Source organism: Chelonoidis abingdonii, chromosome 1 (genome assembly GCF_003597395.2).
Source record: "Chelonoidis abingdonii isolate Lonesome George chromosome 1, CheloAbing_2.0, whole genome shotgun sequence".
Classification (NCBI taxonomy): domain Eukaryota; kingdom Metazoa; phylum Chordata; order Testudines; family Testudinidae; genus Chelonoidis; species Chelonoidis abingdonii.
In genome coordinates this window covers 71,103,663-71,114,779 of record NC_133769.1, presented here as the reverse complement: position 1 = coordinate 71,114,779, position 11,117 = coordinate 71,103,663, and the positions used below count along the sequence as shown (strand labels likewise).

General features: G+C 43.3%; 1 protein-coding gene across 2 annotated transcripts in view; it reads right to left on the bottom strand.

Moving 5' to 3' along the window:
- Positions 1-1,193: 1,193 nt before the first annotated feature.
- The window catches only part of LGR5 (leucine rich repeat containing G protein-coupled receptor 5), a 143,415-nt gene continuing 133,491 nt past the window's right edge, over positions 1,194-11,117 (bottom strand). For both annotated transcript variants that reach the window (XM_032803814.2, XM_032803815.2), the window contains exons 16-18: positions 8,809-8,954; positions 6,212-6,295; positions 1,194-4,650 (exon numbers count right to left, since the gene is read on the bottom strand). In XM_032803814.2, coding sequence (XP_032659705.1) covers positions 3,560-4,650; positions 6,212-6,295; positions 8,809-8,954 — 1,321 coding nt within the window. In that variant the 3' untranslated portion in view covers positions 1,194-3,559. The remainder of the gene's footprint in view (positions 4,651-6,211; positions 6,296-8,808; positions 8,955-11,117) is intronic.

Sequence of the window (11,117 nt, the reverse complement as noted above, 5' to 3'; positions counted from 1 at the left end):
TCAGTGAACCAAAAAATGTTGTTGGAATAAACTGAAACTGACTATGAATTGCCACTATCATGAGCATGAACAGTCATTGAGGCAGGGAGGAGAAAAAGGAAGACTCTACAGTCTGGTAGTTAGGGCACTCACCTGGGATGAGGGTGACACAAGTTCAACTCCCTGCCTCACTGTTTATACAAAGTGGAACAGCTTCAATAGGAGAGACTGTGGGAGCCCCCCCCCCCACTTCTTATCAGACTATCCCATTGCTCAGTGCATGCTACTGAGGCCCCTCTTCAAATTCCTGTCTCAGATCAGGCAGAGGGGGCAATTGAACTGGGTCTCCCACATCCTAGGTGAGCGCCCTACCCACTGGGCTAAAGGTTGTAAAGGAAGTTTCTGCCACCTCCTTTCCCCTCAGCCATTTTGTGAATTCTCCTTGGCTTTTGACAAATGCCTGAAATAAGAATAAAACTCTGGGTCAAAACAAAATGTTTCCTTTTGATATTGCTGAGGTTTTCATTTTTCAGTTCCATCAAAACTTGAAGTTTTGGGCAGCTAAATTATTTGCCAATAATAATTAATAATCACCCAACACTGTTCCTAATCACTAGTGTGTGTCCCAGAGCTGGTACATCTTCTGGGGTCCTCCTCCTCAATCAGCCTGACAGTGAATTCAGACGTGCTCTTTATACTGGGCTCTGAGCCCCTGCCATGGTCTCCCTCTTGTTCAGTCGTCTGGGCTTTAACCTGCAATGTAACCTGGCTCAAACCTAAGTTTTGTTATTGAAATAGGGGTGGGGTGTGTGTGCATAGTACAGAATAGCTTTGAGCTGTCCCATAGAGAAGAGAATGTAGATATAAGATAGTCAGGGTAAAAGGTTTCTGGCTTCAGCCTGATAGATAAGGGCAAATATTAGGTAAAGAGGCTCGGTCTGTGTTAAAATAAAATACTATTTTAGATTAGTGATGCTCTCCTGGACCCCTAACAAGACAGAAATACTTATAATTTAAGCTCTGGTTAGAACTTCAGGGTACGTCTACACTGCAGTTTTATAGCCCTACAGCCCGAGCCCCATAACCCTGAAACACACTGACACAGGCTAGCTGCGGGAGTTTTACTACAGTGTAGCCGTACCTCAGAGATCTTATTCTGGTGAACTAGTGCAGACCCTGATTAAATGCCCTTTGGTTTAGTCACAAATTTTATTAAAAATTACATATATTTGGAACAACTGATAGAAAAGAAAGTACATAATCTATTTACAATCACTACACATTTACATATAATATATACAGATGGTGAATTTAGTAAAATATATGAGCAGACAATATAGAAAACATCAGTATGAAACTGTACATGGCTTATTTTCATGCCCTTTAGTGTGGTTGTATTTTATTGTAGCAATAAATACAGTTCTATATTTACAATTTTTTTAAAAAAGCAAATTAATTTTAACAAGTTAAAATATCTGATCAAAATATTTCAAAAATCGCTTATAAAAATAAAGACCCATAGTAGCCTTTTGTTTTGGACTTTCGGCAAGCTATGAAAGTTCTGATAAAAGTAGCTTGAAATAGTCTTTTGAATTATAACATTAATTTGCTTCTCAAACCATTTTACAAACTTTTTAAATATAGCAAGCCAAGGAGAAATTTCATTGACATTAAACAGTGCAGCATAGAGGGACCCCAGTTAAAATAAAGCTAAATAAACATGATAATAAGTATTGTGCAGTGGTTGACTGATAATCCAAAGTGGTTTCAGGAATCATTCTCCAGCTGTATACTGTGCTGCTTCAAAAGCCACAAGAGATAGAGGATTAAGATAAAGCTGGCTGCATAGTTACCAGACATAATTTTTGCATTTGTTCATTTTTTTTCCAGGATGCACATGTCAGCCAAAGTCAACTGATGCCATCTGTAACTTCAAAACTGAAAAATATTTGTTCTCCATTCACACTAGCATTTCTAGGTGTGTCCGCAGCTCGCAACAGATTTTCATCATGAAAATCCATCCTTTGGGTGCCGGGAAGGTACATATGTAACATGAAAATCAGAGACTATCTGTAATTGATCATCTTAATTATTTGGGCTCATCTAAGCTAGGTAATGTTGTCGAAATGCAGTTTTAGCCACCTGGAGAGCAGAGTGGCCTTTAAACTAAGAAGCAGCTACTGGACCATTAAACATTGTTGCTCAGAGAACATTAGAAAAAATCCAACAAAATCTGGCTCCATGCATAGCAATGTCCTATTTGATCTGCTCATGAAAGGAAAAGTGACATCTATGAGAAAATGAGATTGAAAGAACTCCCAAATATAGTTAAGTCAAGGTAAGTGCTAGTCTCAGACGGAAACAATGGGAGCCGATTGCCTGGGACTCTTTAAAGTAGAGAAGGCAAATATCAGGGGCATTCCTCTCTAATTGTGATGGTTCTGAGATACACCACTTCATAGGCCTTGATTCAGCAAGAGATTCATAGATTTGCAGAATTTAAAACCAGAAGGGACCATTGTGGTCATCCAGACTGACCTCCTCTGTAGTACATGCCACAAAACCTCCTGAATTAATTCCTGCTTCGAGTCCAATAATTGTAATTGAACTGAACCATCTCTTGTAGCAAATCATCCAATTATCATTTAATGATTTTCATTGACGGAGAATCCACCACAACCCTTGGTAAATTTTCAACACCCTTTTTGAACTGGACACAGTATTCCAATATTGGTCACATCAGTGCCAAATACAGAGGTAAGCTAATGTCTCTACTCCTACTTGATCCTCCCTTATTTATACATGCAAGGATTGCTTTAGCTCTTTTGGCCACAGATATTTTCATGGTTCTAGTTTCATAATCAATATGTTGTGTAGTAACAAGTCAAATGCCTTACAAGAGTAAGTATATTACATCAACACTATTGTTTTTATCAACCAAACTTGCAAACGCATCAAAAATGGTATCAAATGACTTTGACAAGATCTATTTTCCATCAACTTTGTTGGACTTCAACGGGATTGCTCATGCGCTTTAATTCAGGTACATGCCCAAATACCTTGCTGAATCAAAGCCATAGACAGGCACTTTTAAAAAACAATCATAGCATTAAAAAAGCCCTGAGGGAACTTGACCAACCCCATCTGGGGAGCAGCCTGTTCCTAACATTTTAAATTCTGTACCTCAACAAGCTCAATTAATTAAAACAAGGGGGATGCCTCCAAGAAAATTCACCTCTTCAATATACTATTTTTGCTCTTGACTGTCAGATGCCTTTTCTGACTAGCATCTCTTTAAGAGAACAACCGAACCAAGTGTATACATGCTAGCAGCTTTCAGGCTTCCTCTTCATCCCAAACAAGATTGGCTTTGAGATTTCCTAAAAAGGCTGACAGGGTTCACGTGTTGGGATTTCAGCCTGCTGCTTGTTTTCTTTCTTATTAGCTGGTTTGTTTAGATGCGTGTAACAGTAATCAAGAGCACCTTTGATCCCACTCTCTAGCATGTGTACGCACACCCACTCTTACATTTGGGCTTGAAAATGTGTAAACATACATACATTTGTTTTTGCCCCTGAAACTAGCGACATGGAACAAATGCTACTGGTGAAAGATTACAGCTTTCTGTCATTTGATAAGATGATGGCATTAGTGAGTTGCTGGCAGGCACCTCATACGATATGCTGGCACTTGCAAAGGTTACCAGGGCTTGTGTTGAGTCACAGGACTGTTTCTCTACATCGTCTGAATTAACAGAGATCAGACTTGTATGTTTTGATCTGCTCCATAACAAAGTTTGCTTTCTGAGACTTCCCAGATCTTCCTTAAAATGTGGATTGAAGAGGATATAAAGAAGTGGGTTTAGACATGCAGGCAGTGGGACAATCACTAGGAGTATTGATTTAATCACTTCTGGGCTAATAAAAGTGAGGTTTAGTAAGGAGGAAAAAGATAAGAAGGCCACAGGGCAATAGAGAATGCAATTAGTAAAAAGTAACAGTGCTATGTGCTTAATCATGGAACAGTCCCAAATATTGTCTAGTTCGCCCTTCTCCAAACTACAGTACAGTTTTGTATAGGCAACAGTCATCACCAGAAAGCAAAGAGAGTTTAATAAGACCAAAGCTACCATGAAGCCCATAGAGCTGGGTTCCCCAAATGGCAAAGGTAAACAGAGCGGAGATACCCCATATTTGCTCTCACCGAGAAGGGGTACCACTGAAATTATCAAGGCCAACATTAAGCAAAAGAAAATGGCTATTTTCACACTACCAAAAGAGGATTTTGTTTTACACTTTGTAGCATACTTTACAGAGAACCCACGTTCGAGTGCTGCCAGGGTAAGGAGGAAAATGGAAGTCTCTGAAGCAAAAATGGACAGAAGGCCAGTGACTTGGCAACCAACTCCGCTTTCCCACCAAGCACCATATTGAGCAAAGCTGCCAAAGGTTAATGCATCCATGCTGGCCAATACACCACTGGACAGACCCATTAGCATGTTTACAATGGCTATCAATCCAATTAAAAGTTTTATAGAGGAAATATACAATGGAGATCTGAAGACTGTTGCAGTTAACAGTGCATTGCAAATAAATGCCAAACCCACTATGGTCCACACTCCAATTCTGATTAGCCAGCTACCAAACAGATGGTCACATGGTTTGAAGGGGCCTGCAAGGACAAGAAAGAGAAATGGGAAGAGGAAATATGTGAGAGTGAACAATTAATATGCAAAATTTGAAACTCTGCCTAATTTTCATGTCTCTTCTCACCACAGGGAGAAGGAGCATTCACTTTCTCCAGCACCCACTGCTACGCAGTGGCTTCCAACCTTCTTTTGTTGGTGCTTCCCAACAGGGCGGTTCCAGGCACCAGCGCTCCAAGCGCGTGCCTGGGGTGGCAAGCCACGGGGGGGCACCCTGCCGGTCCCTGCGAGGGTGGCAGTCAGGCAGCTTTTGGCAGCATGCCTGTGGGAGGTCTGCTGGTCCTGCAGATTCAGCGGCAGGTACGCCAAAGCCGCAGGACCGGCGGACCTCCCGCAGGCAAGCCACTGAATCCGTGGGACCAGGGACCTCCCACAGGCAAGCCGCTGAAGGCAGCCTGCCTGCCGTGGTTGGGGTGGCAAAAAAGCTAGAGCCACCCCTGCTTCCCAAAAAGACTGGAGGATGGCATTTCCTGTCTCCTCTGTCCATCATGACGCAGAACACTCCGTCCCTTTTTAATGTCCATTCTCTCTCTCTCTCCCCCACCCCCGCATCCCGTCTGTTTTCTTGGTGTATTTTTTTGTTTTCAGTTTTTTTTATTTTTGCTTTTATTTCCCCCACACTTCATTTCCTCACGTGAAGAGAAGGCTTCCTGCTGTCTAGGGTGGGAGCTGTGGTGTTGACTAGGGATCTGCGGGTTTAGGCTGCATGTGCTCTCCCTGTGAGCTGGGTGTTCTGAGAGTAGCCAGGCTCTGAGAGAAGAAAAGACCGGGGTGCTACCTGGGTCTCCCACTATGTAGAGGTAAGCTGTGTCCATGGCCAGATACGCTGGGCGCTGGCACTGGAGCAGGGAAAGACTTTCCAGGAGATACCTGCTGCTTTCCATGTAGCAAAGGAAGCATTTAGTGGAAGTGTCATCATACAGTTTTTTTCCGTCTCCACTTCTCCTGTCTACAACACCTCAGGTTGGGAAACACTGTTCTAGAGAGGCAATGCTAATATTGGGGAATCATTTGACAGAGAATGTTTGTTCAGGGCAATATAAGTGATATTTGCCTCTGACGCAGACATTAGCCCAAACTGCATTATTACAGTAGTTTAAAACTGGACTAATTCAACTGGCTTCAATGGAATTATTCAAGATGTACACTAGAGTGCCTAAGCACAGAACCTGGTCTGTCATCATCTTTTTCTTGATGGACACAGAGACCAATGACTTGAGATAAGTGTTTCCCATACCAAAGGGAAGGATAAAACCTATCTGAGGAAACAGAAAGAAACTCTTGGTTTAGCAGTCACAGGAGCCAATGTATAATAGAGATACACTGTTATTGTAGTTAAACAGTTTCATGGGCTTCAATCTTATATTGTGAGCTAATGCAATTCTGTCTCACCAAAATTATTGCAAAATATGGTGCAATTTCATTGAAATGGATCTGAAGTAAATTCCAGGGACAGTTTAGCAGTTCTTTGTTTCAGACATCAAGGGAAACTTTGTCAGGTCTCCTATTTGCCTGGCAGTTCCATACCTGGAGAGGGTGTGCATTGCACCGAATGATGAGCTTTCAAATCTTCTTCAAAGTCAAGCAGAAAATCCTCAAAGTCATGTTCATCTGTGGGAGAAAATCCCTGAGACTTTAGACTGAGACTAAGTTCCTCAGTGTGAATATAGGGAAATGGCTGTGATAAGTTACTTTAAGGCAGGGGTAAGCAACCTATCAAACGTGTGCCAAAGGCAGCGCGTGAGCTGATTTTCAGTGGCACTCACACTGCCCGGGTCCTGGTCACCAGTCTGGGGGGCTCTGCATTTTAATTTAATTCAAATGAAGCTTCTTAAACATTTTAAAAACCTTATTTACTTTATACACAACAATAGTTTAGTTATATATTATAGACTTATAGAACGAAACCTTCTAAAAATGTTAAAATGTATGACTGGCAGGCAAAACCTTAAATCAGAGTGAATAAATGAGGATTTGGCACCCCACTTCTGAAAGTTGCCAACCCCTGCTTTAAGGCCTGGTCTTGCTCTCTCTTTGCCTGCAAATTTCCAAGCAATAGCAGACATAGGTCCATTTGGTGCTGTATTCCTTGGGGTGGACAGATCAAATCACCACTTCTTTGAAAATGATTACAGCTAAAAAGGCATCCCCTTAATTACGTAATTTGCACTATAAGGATTGCCTGGAAGAATGTTAAAAATCAGCTCCAGAGTTGTACCAATTCACTGACAAATAACCCTGGATGTTGTGTTTGTTGTGTGATCACCCCAAGATGTGTCCACATTGTGCCAGCTTCTGGCTCCATTCTTGTCAGTTTCAGTTCCTGCTGGCTCTAATCCTGGGGGCTTAGATGAAAAAAGATCTTGTCAGAGTTGAGCCTTTTGCTTGCTCAAAGGAATGGAGATGGGATGGACATCAGCAGGAGGGTGTAATATGCACACGTGTGTCTGCAGTAACAAACCCAGTGCAGCAGGGATAGAGCGTACAGTGCGTCTCTAACCCAGGGATTGGCAACCTTTGGCATGCAGCCCATCAGGGAAATCTGCTGGCGAGCCAGACTGGTTTGTTTACCTAAAGCGTCCGCAGGTTCGGCCGATTGCAGCTCCCACTGGCCATGGTTTGCCATTTCAGGCCAATGGGGGCTGCAGGAAGCGGCATGGGCTGAGGGATGTGCAGGCTTATCTCAGCCATTTCCCATTTGAACCATGGTCAATGGAACTGTGGGGTTAGTGCCTGTGGATGGAAGCCGTGCCTCTGCTTAGGAGCCGGAGGGACATGTTGCAGCTTCCGGAAGCCGCCCGAAGTAAGTGCCGCCCGGAGACTGCATCCCCTCCCCAACCCCTTGCCTTAGCCTTGAGCCCCCTCCTGCACCCAAACTCCCTCCCAGAACCTGCATCCCCTTCTGCACCCCAACCCCCAGCCTTGAGCCCCCCTGCACCCAAAATCCCTCCCAGACCCTGCCCCTCTCCCTTACCCCAACTACCTGCCCTAGCCCTGAGCTCCCTCCTGCACCTGAAACCCCTCATCCTTGGCCCCACCCCAGATCCCACACCCCCAGCCATGGCCCATACCCCAATCCCCTGCCCCAATCTCCTGCCCCAGCTTAGCCTCCCAGAGCCCACACCCTGACCCCCCCTCCCATGCCCCAATTCTAAGACCCCTCCTGCACCCCAAATTCCGCATTCCCAGCCCAGAGCCTGCACCCCAAGCTGGAGCCCTCACCCCCCTCACACACATCCCAACCTCTTTCCCCAGCCAGGAGCCCCCTTCTGTACCCTAAACCCCTCATTTCTGGCCTCATCGCCTACCCTGCACCCCCAGCCCAGAGAGCAGACCTCTTCCCACATCCCAACCCCTTGCCTCAGCCCAGAGCCCCCTCCCACAATCCAAACCCCTCAGTTCCCCCCATTCCTGCACCTGAAACCCCTCATCCCTGGCCCCATCCCAGAGCCTGCACCCCCAGGTAGAACCCATACCTCCTCCGGCAACCCAATCCCCTGCCTGGAGCCCCCTCCTGCACCCTGAACCCCTCATTTCTGGCCCCACTCAGGAGCCTGCACCCCCAGCTCCTCCCACACCCAAAGCCTTGTCCCAGCCCAGTGAAAATGAGGGAGTGAGGGAGGGTGGGGGAGAGCGAGTGACAGAAGGAGGAGGGATGGAGTGAGCGGAGGTGGGGATTCAGAGAAGGGGCGGGGCAAGGGCGTTCGGTTTTGTGCGATTAGAAAATTGGCAATGGCAGTCTATCCCACTTCCAAGCATGTACTGCTGCTATGAGCAGGGCGTGGTAGCCCAGAACACATGTTGCTACTTTTAAGGCCAACAGCAACTTGTGACAGTCCAGCTCTGAACCATCTTGCTTTGCAAATGCAGGATACCTATTGTGTAGGATGACAGGCCAGCACCATGTCACCTCCTCTGAATTAGGAGGATGATTTTTGCCTCCCGTGTGAGGATCCATCTTGACAGCGTCCCCTTAAAAGGACATTATAAACTCATTCTTGTTTAGACTTTGAGAGCTACATCTCACTACCATAAAATTCAATGGCAAAATTCCCATTGATTTAAGGGAGGTGTCCTGGGCCCTAAAGTAGGTTCCAAAGCCAGAGTGACATTAAATTACTTACCTTGAATGTGTAACATTCCAGAATCTTTCTTATGAAAATCATCAGCACTGCTATTCTCCTCTTTGTTCCACTGGCTGGAGATCTTGTAGTGGCTTTCACAAGTTCCAAATGCACAGCACTGGTAAGCATAAGGCATTTCTATGACCCTGCACATTAACAAACAAAACATGCAGTTACACTGGTTACAGTACTTTACTTAATGTATTCTACCTCATCGCTAATGTTAATATTGAGAAAAATGAACTCAAATAACTGTAACTGAAAGGGAAAATAGCCACACATTTTAAAAAAAAACAAAACCTTGTTAATGCAGAGTTTGGCCTGCATAGTTAAAGTTACAAAAAATTAGAAAATGCAAATAGTTCCGAGACCAATTTTAATACAGACATATTGCACACATCCTATATATTTTGTTATGGAGATTTTACAACATATTCAGTAATATATTAAGCTGTAGATTTAATAAAACAGAAACAGATGTGCAATGCAGTTGAAGGAATGTTGCTGTCAGAACCATATTTTAATGTCCTGACTTCTAGTGATTTGAACTGTTTTAATTCACTGAGCTTTCTCCATATAGTTTTCTTAGTTTTTTCTTTTAGAGAGAGAGATCCAAATACCAGAGCTGAATCCTACCTGCATAACAGGCAAAACCCATATCTCAGTGCACAACCCCCACAAATTTGGGGGAAGTTAAGAGACTGAATTTTGGATCCAGATTAAAATTTCTCCCATCTCCACTGTAAAATAGCTGAAAGGGGTTCATCTCTGGGTGGAGACCAGAAATGAAGAATTCTAAAGTGAATGGTTAATGATTTGGAAAGTTAAAAACATTGTTACCATGGAAACTGTTCTGCTACCTTAATTATCATGCACACATCTGCACACTATCAAGAGGCACTGCCATCCATAACACCTTTCAGTGCACTGGTATTCCTGATACTTAACCAGGTTTTAGTCAATGGGCTTTTCATTCTTTTTACTGTTATACAAATTCCAGGTCTCTTGTACATTTTGAATTCTATTTTGTTTAGACATTCTCGGGCAAATTCTGAAAGGAGTTGAGAAAAACTGTAGGACTTATACTGTGTGGCCCACAAGTAGATGGATAATCTCTGCTAATTACACTGTTACCTTCTGATAGATAAATATTGGATCCAACGCAGTTTCCAACTATAACTGGTAATTAATACCTAACAATTAATAACAATAAAAATGTATCCCTAAAAATTACTCTAATTAAACATTAACATAAATGGAAATAAAATGGGTTCATATCAAATTATCAGGTAAATCTTATCAGATTAATCAAACAGCTCAACAGAGCAAACAATCTCTATACAAACTCTAAATAGCAATCTGAGGAGGTGGCCATTTACAAAGCGATCAGCCCAAATCATAGGCCTTATGCCAATCAGAGCTAAACTTTCACTCTAGTCAAAGGCTTGGCAAAAAGGGGGAACAAACCAAACCCCAAGCTAAAGCTAATATTTAAATTACAAATTAAATGCCAACTAATGAGCCACTCGTTCAGATTTCCGTGGTGAGGTGGAAGCAATAGCAATCCTTAAGTCTGTCCCCAATATAAACATTTGCATAAGGTATTTTAAAATACTCCAATAAAGTTCAGGATAATAAAGTTTTAATTGAGAACTTTATGTGAAGATAATGATTTCCTATGACTTAAACATAAAATCCCAACTCCATGAAATTTCCAAATATGTGATCTTTTAAAACAAGTGAGATTTTCCAGTTAAGGCTGCCATTAAATGTTTGAGAAATGACTTCCTTAGGTGCTGTCCTCAACTAACTTCTGTGGGTTTGAACCACAGATACTTCTGCGTGGGCTTATGCATGGGTGCCTGCACACACCCACGCTCTTTCGCTCACTAGCAATCAGTCACCTAGTGGGGTTAAAAAGAGATGCAAGGCTATTGAGTCAGCCCAGAAGTGTCCCTCTGCTGACAAAAAATAGATATGTAAAATAAAAACTCCATCCTTTTGCAAGATGGCTGTTGTGATTCTTGTGGCTTCGTGCAGCTTTGGAAGAGGTTGAGCCTGCTACGGAAAGGATCAGCAGGTGGGTTTCTCAGCTCTGCTGATTAATGGTAATAGACTCATTAGCTGACTAGGACACTTCCTTTATATGCTTGGTGGTGACAAGTCTTCAGATGTTGCTGGATTCCTGCCTCTCTGATGGCCAGTCATGAGGGAAAGACACGTAGACCTCAAGCATTGCAGTGTTCCATGGCTTCTAGATAAGGTGGCCAGGTGCCCAAGCCTTCTCAATTACCACGCTTTAAAGGGCA